This window comes from Cetorhinus maximus, chromosome 10, assembly GCF_964194155.1.
Source record: "Cetorhinus maximus chromosome 10, sCetMax3.hap1.1, whole genome shotgun sequence".
Taxonomy (NCBI): Eukaryota; Metazoa; Chordata; class Chondrichthyes; order Lamniformes; family Cetorhinidae; genus Cetorhinus; species Cetorhinus maximus.
Window position 1 is genome coordinate 113,653,355 of NC_135888.1, and position 16,072 is coordinate 113,669,426.

The 16,072-nt window shown below is 41.9% G+C and overlaps 1 protein-coding gene across 1 annotated transcript in view; it reads right to left on the minus strand.

Annotated features, from left to right (window-relative positions):
- Positions 1 to 16,072, minus strand: part of LOC144685954 (gamma-aminobutyric acid receptor subunit beta-2) — a 401,666-nt gene that overhangs the window by 163,860 nt on the left and 221,734 nt on the right. The window contains exon 4 of the mRNA XM_078551016.1: positions 7,443 to 7,663. Within this exon, the coding sequence (XP_078407142.1) occupies positions 7,443 to 7,663 (221 nt within the window). The remainder of the gene's footprint in view (positions 1 to 7,442; positions 7,664 to 16,072) is intronic.

The following is a 16,072-nucleotide window of genomic DNA, read 5'->3' on the forward strand; positions in this document are numbered from 1 at the left end:
AGAATTATTTTCACGATCAAGTGTGTAGGAGTGAGACTGCATTTGCGTGGTGGGGGCATGAGTTGGCATGGGAGTATGAGGGGCCACAAGGGTGGGTGGGGAACATGAGATGGCATACAGGTAGCATGGGGGTTTTGAGGAGCCATGGCAGTGGTGGGGGATGAGCGGATGTGAAGGATGAAAGCTACAGGGCCTAAAAGCTACTGAAACAACCGGGACAAAGTTCAGAGAACCAAGCCTTCTAACCAGCCCACTTTGGCACCCTCCCACCCCATTGACCGCCAACGCTGTGCTTCTAGGGTCGGCAGGTCCGTCCCTCTCCTGCCCCCCCCACCCCCCAGAGAAATAAAATCGCATGAAGCGGGGCACTTTTTATAAGGCTGGTCCAGCTCGTCAGGAAATTTCCCAATTTGAGCTACCCATCTCAGTAGCCAAAATATAGCACCATGAAAGGGTACATAAGTACATAAGAAATAGGAACAGGAGTAGACCATTCGGCCCCTCGAGCCTAGTCTACCATTCAAAAGATCATGGCTGAAGATCTTGTGTTTCGATTTTCACGTTCCCATTTACCTTTGATAACCTTTGATTCTCTTCCCTAACAAGAGTCTATCTACCTCTGCATTAAAAATATTCAATGACCCCGCCTCCACCACCTTCTGAGGCAGAGAATTCCAAAGTCGCACAGCCCTCTGAGAGAAAATAAATTCCCCTCGTCTCTGTCCTAAAAGGGCAACCCCTAATTTTAAAACAGTGCCCCCTAGTTCTGGACTCACCCACAAGAGGAAACATCCTTTCGACGTCCACCATGTCAAGGCCATTCAGGATCTTGTATACTTCAATCAAATCATCCCTCACTCTTCTAAACACCAGTGGAAACAAGCCCAGTCTGTCCAACCTTTCCTCATAAGACAACCCACTTATTCCAGGTATCATTCTAGTAAACCTCCTTTGAGCCGCCTCCAATGCATTTACATCCTTCCTTAAAGGAGACCAAAACTGCACATAGTATTCAAGGTGCAGTCTCACCAATGCCCTGTATAACTGAAGCATAATATCCTTACTTTCATGTTCAATCCCTTTTGTAATAAAGGATAGCATTTCATTAGCTTTCTTAATTACTTGCTGTACCTGCATACTAACTTTTTGTGACTCATGTACCAGAACACCTAGATCCCTCTGCACCTCAGAATTATGCAGCCGTTCTCCAATTAAGTAATACTCTGCTATTTTGTTCTTCCTGTAAAAGTGAACAAATTAACATTTTCCCACATTAAACTCCATTTGCCAGATCTTTGCCCACTCCCCAACCTCCCTATAACCATCTGCAACCTCATGTTCTCTTCACAACATACTTTCCTACCTATCTTTGTGTCATTTGCAAATTTAGCTACCATGTCTTCACTCCCCTCATCTAGGTCATTGATGTAAATCGTAAAAATCTGAGGCCCCAGTACAGACCCCAGTGGGACTCCACTCGTCACATCCTGCCAATCATGAAAATACCCATTTATGCATACTCTCAGCTTTCTACCAGCCAACCAATCTTCTATCCATGCTAATATGTTACCCCCTACACCATGCACTTTTAATTTCCATAATAATCTTTGATGTAGCACCTTATCAAATGTCTTCTGGAAATCCAAGTACAGTACATCTACAGGCTCCCCTTTATTCACTGCGTATGTTACGCCTTCAAAAAAACTCCAATAAATTGGTTAAACATGATTTTCCTTTCACAAAACCATGCTGACTCTTCCCAATTGCCTTGAGCTCTTCTAAGTGCCCAGCTATAACCTCATTAATGATTGATTCAAGTAACTTCCCCACGACAGACGTCAAGCTAACTGGCCTAGAGTTCTCTGTTTTCTGCCTCCCTCCCTTCTTGAATAGGGGTTATATTTCCTACTTTCCGATCTGATGGAACCTTTCCAGAATCTAGTGAATTTTGGAAAATTAACACCAGTGCATCAACTACCTCATTAGCCACCTCTTTTAAGACCCTAAGTCCATCAGGACCCAGAGACTTGCCAGCCCGCAGCACCATAAATTTACTCAGTACCGTTTCTCTAGTAATTTCAGTTTCACCAAGTTCCTTTCGCCTGTTCACCTCCTGATTTGCAGCTATTACTGAAATGTTTTTTGTATCCTCTATAGTGAACACAGAAGCAAAATATTTGTTGATTTCTTCCGCCATTTCCTTATTATCTACTATTAACTCCCCACTGTCACACTCTAGAGGACGAACACTCATTTTACTTACTCTTTTCCATTTTAAATACCTGTAGAAACTCTTGCTATCCGTTTTTACATTTCTAGCTAGCTTCCTCTCATACTCTAATTCTTTTCTCCTGATTAACCTTTTAGTCATTCTCTGCCGTTCTTTATATTCTGTCCAATCATCGGTCCTGCCACTCATCTTTGTAGAGTTGTATGCTTTTTCCTTAAGTTTGATGCTTTCCTTAACTTCTTTAGTTAACCACGGATGGTGGTCCTCCCCTTAGAATATTTCTTTATAATAGGAATGTACTTATTCTGAAATATCCCCTTAAATGTCTACCCCTGCTTCTATATTGATCTATCCTCCAGCCTAGTTTCCCAGTTCACTTCAGCTAGCTCAGCTTTCATCCCCAAATTGTTGCCCTTTTTTAAGTTCAAGATACTAATCTTAGACCTACTCTTCTCCCTTTCAAAATTCAATCATAAGACCATAAGACGTAGGAGCAGAAGTAGGCCATTCGGCCCATCGAGTCTGCTCCGCCATTCAATGAGATCATGGCTGATCTGATAATCCTCAACTCCACTTTCCTGCCTTTTTCCCATAACCCTTGATTCCCTTACTTATTAAAAATCTGTCTATCTCAGCAGTAAAAAATTCCACAGATTGACTACCCTCTGAGAGAAGAAATTCCTCCTTATCTCTGTTTAAAGTTGGCACCCTCTTACTCTGAGATTATGTCCTCTGGTCCTAGACTCTCCCACAAGGGGAAACAACCTCTCAGCATCTACTCTGTCAAGCCCCCTAAGAATCTCTTATGTTTCAATAAGGTCACCTCTCATTCTTCTAAAATCCAATAAGTACAAGCCCAGCCAACTCAACCTCTCTTCATAAGAAAATCCCTCCATCCCCGGGATCAACCTAGTGAACCTTCTCTGGACTGCCTCCAATGCCAGTATATCTTTCCTTAGATAAGGGGACCAAAACTGTTCACAGTATTCTAGATGCGGTCTAACTAGTGCCTTGTATAGTTTTAGCAAGACTTCCCTATTTTTATACTCCATTCCCATTGAAATAAAGGCCAACATTCCATTTGCCTTACCTATTATCTGCTGAACTTGTATGCTAGCTTTTTGGGATTCATGTTGTGAATCCCAAATCTTTCTGGGAATCATATTTGGTTGCTGCTACCTAGGGGTGCCTTTACTCTGAGTTCATTAATTAATCCTGTCACATTGCACAATACCAAGTCTAATATAGCCTATTCTCTGATTGGTTCCAGAACATGCTGCTCTAAGAAACTCTCTCGAAAGCATAACTCCTCTGTTTACTGCCAATCTGATTTTTCCAGTTTATGTGTAGATTAAAATCACTCATGATTATTGACATCCCTTTATCACAAGCACACAATATTTTCTCTTGAATACTTTGTCCTATAGTGTGGCTACTGTTAGGGTACCTTTAGACGACTTCCACTAATGATTTTTCCCCCTTTTATTTCTTATCTCCACCCAAATCGATTCTACATCCTGATCTCCTGAACCAAGGTCATCTCTAACTATTGCACCAATGCCCTCTATGATTAACAGTGCTACCCCTCCACCTTTACCTAGCTTCCTATTCTTCTTGAATGTCATGTACCCTTCAATTTTAAGGACCCAATCTTTATCATCCTGCAGCCACGCCTCTGTAATTGCTGTCAGATTATATTTGTTTACTTCAATGTGGGCCATCAATTCATTCACTTTGTTATCAATGCTAGTGCATTCAGATAGAAAGCCTTCAATTTTGTCTTTTTGTTACTTTTGTAACATCTAGTCTTGACTGTTGATGTATTCTTAGGTTTTTTCTCTCTGTCCCTTCCTGCCACTCTCTGACCCTCATTTCTCATATTACTATTTTGCTCTCCTATCTTGACTCTACACCTTAAATTGCTACCTCTACCCAAGCTTGATCCCTCACCCCTCTTGTTTAGTTTAAAGCCTCTCTCACACACACAAACACCACAGATATATTCTTACTTCTACATAGAGAATGCTTCCCTGTGTGGGAAAAAGCATATCTAGAGGCCATCAATATAAAACAGTTACCAAGAAATCCAATAGGGAATTCAGAAGAAACCACTTCACGCAAAGAGTGGAAAGAATGTGGAACTTGCTATCACAGGGTATCCTACTCAAGGTAAATAACATTGACAATTTAATACCAACTTGTGCCAAACTACGAGCAGTTCTGAGCAATGGCTTTAACTCTCATTTAGAATTTGAATGAGTCTGACTAGCTCCCTTGAAACGCCTTCAGCAGAAGTGACATATAGACTTGCGGGGAGGCAGTGGCGTAGCGGGAATGTCACTGAGGCCCTCTTTTCTTGATGTTACATTTGTGAATGTGTGGCACGAATGTTACTTGCCACTTAGCATTTTTTTTCTTTATGTTTTATGGGATGTGGGTTCGCTGGCAAGGCCAGCATTTGTTGCCCATCCCTAATTGACCTTGAAGTGAGGGAAGTGGTGGGGTAGTGGTATTGTCACTGGACTAGTAATCCAGAGGCCCAAGCAAATGCTCTGGAGACATGATTTCAAATCACACTAGCAGCTGGCTTTCTTCTCCTTAATTAAGGAGGCATATACTTATGTTGAAAGCAGTTCAGAGGAGATTCATTAGGTTGATTTCAAGGATAAAGAGTTGTCTTGTGAGGAAAGGTTGAAAGGACAGGTTCGGCCTATACTCATTGGGGTTTAGAAGAATGAGAGGTGATCTTATTGAAATAAGATTCTGAGGGTGCTTAACAGGGCAGATGCTGAGAGGGTGATTCCCCTCGTGTGGGAATCTAGAACTAGGAAGCACAGTTTAAACATAAGGGGTCTGCAATTTAAGACGGAGACGAAGAGGAATTTTCTCTTGGTCATTCGTCTTTGGAATTCTCTTCCTCAGAGAGCCGTAAGGGCTGGGTCATTGAATATATTCAAGGCTGAGTTAGACAGATTTTTGATCTATAAGGGAATCAAGGGTTATGAGGGCAGACAGGAAAGTAGAGTTAAAAGCCACAGTGAGATTGGCTATGATCTTATTGACTGTGGAACAGGCTCAATGGACCAAATGGCCTATTCCTGTTTCTATTTCTTATGATCACGTAAGTGCCAGGCAATGACCATCTCCAACAAGAGCTAATCTAACCATCTTCCTTTGACATTCAATGGCATTGTCATAACTGAAACCCCCAATGATTCTTGGGAACACTGGGAATTACCATTGACCAGAAGCTGAACTGGACAAGCCATATAAATACTGTGGCTAAAAGAGCAAGTCAGAGGCTGGAATTCTATGGCGAGTAGCTCACCTCCTGTTTACCCAAAGTCTGCCCACCATCTACAAGGTACAAGTCAGGAGTGTGATGGAATACATTCCACTTGCCTGGATGAGCGCAGCTCCAAAAATATTCACGAAGCTCATTACAATCCAGAACAAAGCAGTCTGCTTGACCAGCACACCTTTCATCAACATATACATTCACTCCCTCCAACACTGATATGGAGTGGCAGCAGTGTGTCAGGAAGATATAATAATTTTCATAATGCTATTGGAATTTATTGTAGAGTAATAGTGGGGTCTGTGTGTGTGAGACTTAATTGAACTAAAGGCAGCTGGTCTGAAGGCTTTGATGCATCTGAAGATAAGCTAGGTTTGAAATGTTAAGTAGGTAAACATGGGGGAAGTTTTAGAATGTAAGGTGTAAAGGGAACATTTTAAAATAAACCAGACTAGCTTGAATTCAGAAGAGGGAGTGAAATGTTACACTTAGCCAGGAGAAGTAAAGAAACAGTGTGATTATTTTCCCAAAGATTACAGGTAAAATTAGTACTATGATAGATTTTATTACTAGAGAGGTAAAAGTCAAAAGACACAATGAAACAATTGGAATTTGCGTTCAAAGGGGAAAATATGTATAAAGGAGAGAAGGCTGTGGTTAAGGGCAGGAATTCTAAGATCTAACAAAAGCATGAAAAGCCTCCAGCATCTAAGCCACAAGCTGCTGTCTACAAGCAACTGAAGCTGAGAAAAACTCACTTTGAATTTGACTGTTCAGGGTATTGTGTGTTACTTTGCCTGGGTCTTTTAAAATCTGTGTGTCTCACTGCTGCCTTAACAGAGGTGTAACTGGGGTTTAGATTAATTAGGGGACTTAGAAGTTACAATAGTAGTAATTTGTAGATCCATGTATGTGCTCAAAATAATTCCTTCTATTAATAAAGATTTAATTTAGCTTTGTAAGAAATCTATACAACCTGGTAGCCTTCTTTTACTGAATTCAAAGCTCACATCGCAAAATAAGTACAAATTGAAAATAGTTGTGGAAGCTGCTTCAAGTTTCCCACTGGGATTTGGACAGCTCAACATTTACCATCTGCCTGCCATAACAAGTGTGTATCAAATAAAAAATGCTCAGCAGCAACTCACCAAGCCTCCTTCGACAACACCTTTCAAACCCGTGACCTCTACCACCCAGAAAGGCAGGGAAGCAGACTCATGGGAACACCAATATCTGCAAGTTCACCTCCAAGCCACATACCATCCCCTCTTAGAAGTATATCACTATTCCTTCACTGTTGTAGGATCAAAACTCACTTTCTAACAGTACTGTGAGTGTACTTGCACCAGATGAACGGCAGTGGTTCAAGACATTGAGTCACCATGACCTTATCAAGGACAATTCGGGATGGGCAGCAAATGTTGGCTGACCCCCTTATCCCACAAAAAAAAGATTTGTATCACATCAGACTAATGTAAATTCTGGCCTCAGGTTCCTGGATGAAATATTAATATTCGGGAGCAACACATCCCCTTAGGATTTGAATTGATCAGAGCTAGAAATTACTTGAATACACTGATGTTATTTTACAAAGAGCTCCATGAAAAATATTTGCCAGCGTGAAGTTCTAAAACAATTTCAAATAATGTGCCCACTTCTGAAGATTTAGGATATGTTGGAATGCAGAAGTAAATTCCAAGTCAAGTATAGATGATGCAGGTTTCACTCATTACCTGTTAATTGTCATAAAGTCTAATATCCTCACTGTAGTTCTCATCACATGCCATGAAAATTCCATATTTACAGATGCCAGGTGTTTATGCAGAAGACAATTTAGGACTAGAACTAAATTTGAAAAATGAAATAAGATTCCAATGCTACTTGGCTTTATAAAATGGAAAAACAGGTACTAACCTGAGACCATATAAAACCGTGCCATCTGGGTGCAAACGTATCATTCGATTCTTTACAGTGACACCATGCACAAAAGACTTTTTATCATTAAGAAAATATGTGTCAGGAACCCAAAGCTGATCAGCCACTCTGTTATCCAATGTGAGATTCAAAGGTATTTCTGAATAGGATAGTCGTTTGTCTCGCCAAGCCTGCTGGAAGTACATCGTCAAAGTGTAATCCTAAAAAAGTAAAATGAAAGAAATTATGTTTTAGTTGAAAGTACCAAAATCTTTTTTATTGGACTCGAACGTTTATTTTTTAAAATAATCAAAGAATATCCATGTTATTTACGTACATTAAACTACCCACTACATGCTTTTAGTTTATTTTGGTTAAAGTATAAATGTTGCAGAAAATATTCTATGCTGCATGATAAAAGTGGGGTCAGCCACTAGTCGAACATTTTAGATTCACAAAATAACATAACAATAATTCTTCATCGTTAAAGGATATGCCTGTTTCATGAAATAAATGTTCATGTCACCGGACTAGTAATCCAAAGGCCCAGTCTAATGCTCTGAGATCATGGTTCGAATCCCACCATGACAGCTGGTGGAATTTAAATTCAGTTAATAAATCTGGAATTAAAAAGCTAGTCTTGGTAATAGTGATCATGAGACCATTGTCGACTGTCGTAAAAATGCATCTGACTCACGAATGCCTTTTAGGGAAGGAAATCCGCTGTCCTCAGATGGCCTGGCCTCCTGTAGCAATGTGGTTGGCCTTAACTGCCCTTTGCTAGCAAGCCACTCAGTTGCACTGAACCACCACAAAGCCTACAAAAAGGCATGAACAGGAGGGACCACCCAGCATCGACCTAGGCAACGGAAACAACGGCAAACACAGCCCTGGCGACCCTGCAAGGTCCTCCTTACTGGAGCTTGTGATAAAACTGTGACAGCTGTCTCAAAGACTAGTCAAGCAACAGCCTGACATAGTCATATTCACTGAATCATACCTTACGGACAATGTCCCAGACACTACTATCGTCATCTCTACTATCACCAGAGGTGACGGCACAGTGTTATGCAGTTGAGAAGGAGTTACCCTGGGAGTTCTCAACATTGGCTCTGGGCTCCATGAAGTCTCATGGCATCAGGTCAAACATGGGCAAGGAAACCTCCTGCTGGTTACCACCCACCCCCACCCATCCCCAGCATCACAGATGCCAGTCTTCAGCTAATTCGATTCACTCCATGTGACATCAAGAAACTGCTGAAGGCACTGGATACAGCAAGGGCTATGGGCCCTGACAACATAAGGCAATAGTACTGAAGATTGGATGCGCTTCTAGCCAAGCTCTTCCAGTACAGCTACAACACTAGCATCTACACAGAAAGGCAGAAAATTGCCCAGCTATGCCCTGTCCACAAAACGCATGACAAATCCAACCCAGCCAATTTCCACACCATCAGTCTGCTCTCGATCATCAGTAAAGTGATGGAAGGGCTTGTCGACAATGCAATCAAGCGGCACTTACTCAGCAATAACCTCTTCACTAATGCTCAGTTTGGGTTCCACCAGGGCCACTCAGCTTCGGACCTCATTACAGCCTTAGTCCAAACATTGACAAAACAGCTAAACTCAAGAGGTGAGATAAGAGTGACTGCCCTTGACATCAAGACAGCATTTGACTGAGTGCGGCATCAAGGAGCCCTAGCAAAACTGGAGTCAATGGGAAGCAGAGGGAAATCTCTCCACTGGTTGGAGTCATACCTAGGACAAAGGATGATGGCTGTGGCTCTTGGAGGTCAATCATCTTAGTCCCAGGACATCACTACAGGAGTTCCTCAAGGTAGTGTCCTAGGCCCAATCATCTTCAGCTGCTGCATCAATGACCTTCCCTCCATCGTAAGGACAAAAGTATGGATGTTCACTGATGATTGCACAATGTTCAGCACCATTCACAACTCCTCAGATACTGGAGCAGTAGGTACCTATATGCAGCAAGACCTGGAGAACAATAAGGCCTGGGCTGATAAGCGGCAAGTAACAGTCGTGCCACAGAAGTCCCAGGCAATGACAATCTCCAACAAGGGAGAACCATCGTCCCTTGACATTCAATGGAATTACCATCGCTGAATCCCCCACTATCAACATCCTGGAAGTGACCATTGACCAGAAACTTAACTGGACCAGCCATATAAATACTATGGCTACAAGAACAGGTCAGAGGCTAGGAATTCTGTGAATAGTAACTCACCTGCTGACTCCCCAAAACCAGTCTATCATCTACAAGGCACAGGTAAGGAGTGTGATAGAATACTCTTGCCTGGATGAGTGCAGCTTGCTGGCCTTGCTTTCTACCCTTAATGTCACCATTAGCACATTTCTTAGATAATATCACCACCATCAACACCTCTTTGTCCTTTTGTCTATGACATCTTTTGGCAATCTCCACCTATCACTGGCCCTCTATCCAGCTCTACCTGTCCCACCTCCCCTTAAACCAGCTTATATTTCACCTCTTTTCTATTTTTCCTGAGTTCTGATGAAGAGTCATACGGACTCGAAACATTAACTGTATTCCTCTCCGCAGATGCTGTCAGACCTGCTGAGTTTTTCCAGGTATTTTTGTTTTTGTACCTAATTCCATATGCCTGCCTTTGACCCATACCCCTTTTCAACAACCTATAGATTACCATCAACCAGAAACTTAACTAGACCAACTATATAAATATTGTGGCTACATAAGCAGGTCAGATGCTGGTAATTCTGCAGGGAGTAATTCACCTCCTGACTCTCTAAAGCCTGTCCCACCTTTCACATGGCACAGAATGTATAGGAACACTCTCCACTTGGCTGGATAAGTGCAGCTCCAGCAACACTCAAGAAGCTCAACGCCGTCTAGGACAAAGCAGGTCGCTTGATTGGCACCCCATCCACCACTTTAAACATGCACTCCCCCCATCACCAGCTGTTACAACCAGGATGGGAGGAGCACGTGAATTATCAAGCCCCACTACTCTGTAGGCCGTTTCTTAATTTAAACGTTTAATTTTCTCACTAAAATGACCAATTGTGCACCTATACTTCCAGTACCCAGAATTAAAGAGACTCTGACCAGGCTTCATCAAAAAACTCAACAATTAACTTATTTTAAAACAAAACTTATTTTAACAAGTTGCAAGTACTGGTTAACACACAATTGTAATTGGGAGGTATAACTATCTCCCTCTTCCTAAAAAATTCCCCCAGCATAAACACACACACATGCACAGACAAACAAAGGACAAGCATATAGAGTCTCCCTTCAGAGGTGGGCTTTAGAGGTTGAGCGTTATAAAATAAAGGATAAAGCCCACAGGGTCTCGACGCTGTCGACCTGGAGTTCCCTCATGTGAAGATGGGCCGCTGGTCCCAGGGTGGATGTCTGAAAGTTCTCACCAACTAGTCTCAGCTTTGCATATTCCAAATGTAGACCAGTTACACTTAGATGAGGTTCTCTGGCTACAGGACAGCCATGCACAGTTTTAGGCAAGGTAGGGTAAGGGAGCCAGTTAGGGTAACCTTCCTTCCTCAGCTTGTTCCCCAGCAAGGTTGCTTTCAAAACAAGCAGATTCACAATTTAAGTTTTTTCCCTCTCACCCATGTGATTACCAGCAGGTTAGCAGCCTTTCTTTTCAGTTTTTTTTCCTCCCATCAACTAAAGTGATTGCAGCTCAAAACAAGCAACCAGATCTTCCTCAAGTACCATAAAGGTTAGGTGATTTCTTGGAAGAGGCTTGTTTACTGACAGTTCCAAGGTGAGTTTATGACCTTTTAAAAAAAAATCCCAGGTTTACATCCACATGTTCAGACCATGTCATGTCCTCCCATTTTGTAAAGGAAAACTTCAGTATTGAGAGATATGATTCTAACACCAGTACACACTGGCAGCAGTGTGTACCATCCACAAGTTGCAATGCAGCTACTGATAGCATCTTCCAAACCCACAACCTCTACCACCTAGAAGAGTATGGGCAACAGACACATGCAAACACCATCACCTGAAAGTGCCCCGCCAGTCAAATGCCAACCTGTCTATCTTGCCTGTTCACCTTAATAGCTTGAAAATTATAATCAAATCACCCCTGAAACTTCTAATTTGCAGAAAACAATCCTAGTTTATTTAATCTCTCCTTGTTACTTAACCCTGATTCCAGGTATCATTATCTCTATGTTGCATTCTCTCCAAGGCCAATATATCCATTCTAAGATGTGGTGTCCAGAACTGTTCGCAGTACCACAGGTGTGGTCTAACTAGGGCTTTGTACAGCTGAAGCATAGCTTCTGCTTCCTTCTATCCTAGCCCTCTATGGATAGCCAGCATTTTATTTGCCTCTTTGATTATTTCCTGGACCTGTTCATGATATTTTAATGATCTATGAACTTGGACCCCTAGTCCCTTTGGACTTACACTATTTCTAACTGTAGAAGAACGGAGATACCTTCTCTGCTATTCCACGTTTTTGAATTTTTCCTCCGTATTCTGATAATCTTTAATTTTCTGTTCCCAATTCCAGTGTATCTCCTGTGCCCAAGAAGTTTGCATTTGAAGCTATGTTAATGAAAATCAATTTCAAACAGCATATTTGAATCTGTCTACAATTTGCCCCAAAGCTATTTATTTATTTTTCAATGTTCCAATAGTAGAAACTCCAGGTTGATGAATTCCTGACATTGACTATCTTCTTAGGGTGAGGCACTCAAGTGAAGGCCTGAGTGTTCACAAAGGAGAAAAAAAACCCTGAAAGCAAGCACCCTGGGTTGGTGGTTATAATTAGGCCATCTACAATTTTCTCATCTATTTCATTTAAAACTGAGTTGGAAACTATCCGGTCCTGGGGATTTGTTGCTCTTCAGTGCCATCAATTTTACCATTATTTTTACCTTAGTAATTTTGATGAGTCCTTGCTCCAGTTGAATAATAGTTTCCTTTGGATGCCTGGCATGCCGATTTCTTTCTCTACTGTAAATACTGATGCAACATAATCAGTGTTAGGGCCTAGAGATAGTTTAAGTAATTTATATTTGTATTTGTGGGTGTTATGAATGAAGTTTGGTTTGTATTTCTGTATTTGTGGGTTAAAAGGATGAAACCTGAGTTTTGGTTTCACTTTAAAAGATGCCTGCATTTTAATGAGACGTTATGACTCTTGAAGGGGAGTTAAAAAAAACAAGGTAGAAAAAACTGTGCTGTTGCCTAGCAACAGGGGTCCAGAGAGAGAGAGGCCCCACACAGATACAAAGAAACCAAAAGCAGTTTGAGTTCAGTACGTCAGTGTGCTCCAAGGTTGAAAGGTGTTGCCAGCAGAAGCAGCATAGGAGAGGGACAGATAGCAAGTCCCAAACTAAAGTTGAAGCCAGCTGCCAGGAGAAGCTGGACACAAGAGAGGTGGCGGGGGCGGTGGGGATGGGGGGTGTGGGACTGCAAGGAGCAGGTTCCAAAAACTAAAAAAGTCCCCAAATCCAGGGGAGTGGGACAGGGAAGGTCCCAAGAGGCCACTTAAGTCAAAGGACAAGGACAGGAGCCTGGCAAATGTCCTGTTAAGTGAAGTTAAGAATAAGGAGCAGAGAAGGGCTCCAAACTTAAATGAAGAAAGCTGCAGGAGGCAGACATAAAGAAAAATAGGCTTGCAAGAAGCCAGAGGATTCAAGGGGGCAGCTGAAGGTCTGTAGCTCTTTACCATGGGCATCTGAAGCAGTGGTGTTCTGTTGGTATGGCTGAGTATATGAGAGAGAGTGCGCGGAAGGAAACTTGAATGCACGTGGCGATCCAGGGAGAGTTTGAAGATCCTGGAGGTGGACCCTTGTGGAAGGCATCCGAAGAAAACACTGTTTGGGAGAAGATTCCAAAGCAAGTTCTTCAAGAGTGGAGATCAGAAGCAGTCATATGAAAGATGTAGTTCAGTGAGACCGATTGTCTCACAGTGTGACAAGCATCTGGGGTGCGGGTTGGGTTGGGGCAGGGAGGTAGTTGATGAGGGATTCATAGCATCTGTTTAGGGTGCATCTGTCGCTTGGTTTCAGAGTGTGGTGTAGCTGACCACAGGTCAGATTACATGGACAGTGTACTTACTGTGAAAATTAGTGTATAAGGTAGCTTTTGCAACTTGTATTATCCTTACAAATTTGTTTATATCTGTAAAGGTATAGGTGTGGGTGAAGGAGTATTATAATATAGTTCATCCTTCTTTGCTTAATAAATGTTTTATTCCATTGTTAAAAGTTCATCAGCTGACTTCTGTGACTCTGTTCAGTAGTCATTCTCCACGTATCTAAATAGAAAAAATAAATGTTAGGATCTATCAAGTCAGGTTCCACCATGGGATCTGGCTTCTCCAGTCGTAACATCAGCTGGGATCATAACGTCAGCATGGATGTTATTTCCTTAATATCATTGATAACATCACCATTATCAGTTTTCAAAGGGCCCACATTGCTTCTGACTACTCTCTTTCATTCTGTTGATAACCCTTGCAAGTTTCTTTTCATACTCCCTTTTTGTAGTTTTTGTATCAGTCTTTGCTGCTCTTTGTATATTTCCATTAACCAGGATATGTACTTTTTTGCATTTTTGTATGTTTTTTCTTTTAGTTTTATGTTGTCTTTTATGTCTTTAGTTCTCCATGAATTTATTTTTTGATGAATAGAGCTCTTTCCCTTTAGTAGTTTAAACTGGCTTCGTACCATGTTAAATTCTACTTTGAACATCTCCCACTAATATTCAGTAGTTTTACCCATTCATAAATTTGCCCACTTTAACATGGATGCTCTGCTTCATCTCATTGAAGTCAGCCTTGCCTAAATCTAGAATCTTATTAGCTGTTTCATGTTTCTCTCTTTCAAATATTACATTGAACACAATCATATTATGATCACTGTTAGAAAAGCATTCATACACCATTTGACTTTTAACTAAAGCTGGCTCTTCACTCATAACTAAATCCTTTTAAGTTCTAGGATATATTGTTTCAGAAAACTATCCTGAACACACAAGAAATTCACTACCTTTCTGTTATGACCGATGCAGTTGCTAAAGCTGAGTTATTTAAAATTCCCAGAGGGAAACTTTAAACAACTGTCATAACCTATAATTTTAAGTGTTATCTTTGAGATGCAACTCTAAGTTCAGGAATCAGACCACCAGTTCTCGAGGCTTTACATTAAACTAAATGAAACATTTTATTAATTTACACAAGTTAAAATATCTATACATGATTTCTAATTACTACTATCATAACATTTAACAAATTCCTAAACCAATCTCCATTAAGGCAACAGCAACCCATAGGGAAGAATTTTCCCCCTGTAAGGGGGGGGAAGTGCAGGAGCGCGCGCGGGCAGGCACGCCTCCGATCGGCGCCCCCCCCCCCCCCCCCCCCCGCTATTTTATGTGGGCGAGCCAATTAAGGTCCGCCCGTCGTGACATCCGCCAGGAAGCGCTATGCGCTCCCTGTGTGGGCAGGGGGGGGATTCCCTCAGCCGAGAGAGCGCTCTTTTGCGGATGCGCGCGAAAGAGTGTATTGATCTCCTTGAGGCTAAGTGCTGCCTCAGGGAGATCAGCTCCAAATTTTAAAATGTTACAGAGACAAATACAAAATTTCCCTGACCTGTCCCCTCATGTGACACTGTCACATGAGTTGGGACATATCCATCACTTTCAGTCAAACCTTTATTAAAAATGTAAAAACCCTCATGAAACCTCATCCCGCCCGTGGATGAGGTTTCATGCTTTTTAAGCCCAGCAGGGCTCCCGGCCTGCCCGCCAACCTTAAGATTGGATGGCAGGTCCATTAATTACATTAAGCACTTTGTCAATGGCCTCAATAGGCTGTAGACAGGTCAGCGGGCGCACAGCTGATTTGGCTGTGCCCCTGCCAACGTGAAAATTGAAATGACGCGGGGTGACGTTGGGAGTTCTGCCCAACGTCATCCTGCATCATTTTACGCGTCAGCGAGCGGGCCCTGCCCCCCCCCCACTCGCCAAGCTAAAGATCCTGCTGATAGATTTAACCAAACACCAGGTAAAGCACTTTCACCGTACAAATTCAAAATAAAGTTTTTTTCACTTTAGTTCCTGTGGAGGTTTACAGCTGCTTTTTGGTCTCACATTGCCTCTGCCCTGCACACCTGAAAGCTGCTGAATTTATACCTACCATCCCCATTGAATGTTAGTTCTCATTGTGTCAACAACCTCTGAACTAAACCTCTCTAACAATGAAACCCCTTTCATAGTACCAATTTTCTTAGTAATATAAACATATGGCTTGGTATCTGCTAGATGGATATAATTTTCACCCAACTTCTTGAATGCTCTATTCAAAAATTGCAAATGTATGCTATCACTCTAACATATCAAAGCTAGTACATATCAAAGCACCCAGACTGTAATTCAATTAAGACACACCCACAGACTAAACCTCTATTTTAAAAGAAACATATTTTCCAATAATATCATATACATTAATAGCTTCATGACACTTTCTGACATTGAGTCATGACAGCACAGAAGGTAGCCATTGAGCACATTGAATCCATGCCTGCTCTCTGTAGAGTAATCCAGTCACTCACACTACCCCACTTTATCCCCAAAGCCCTACTAG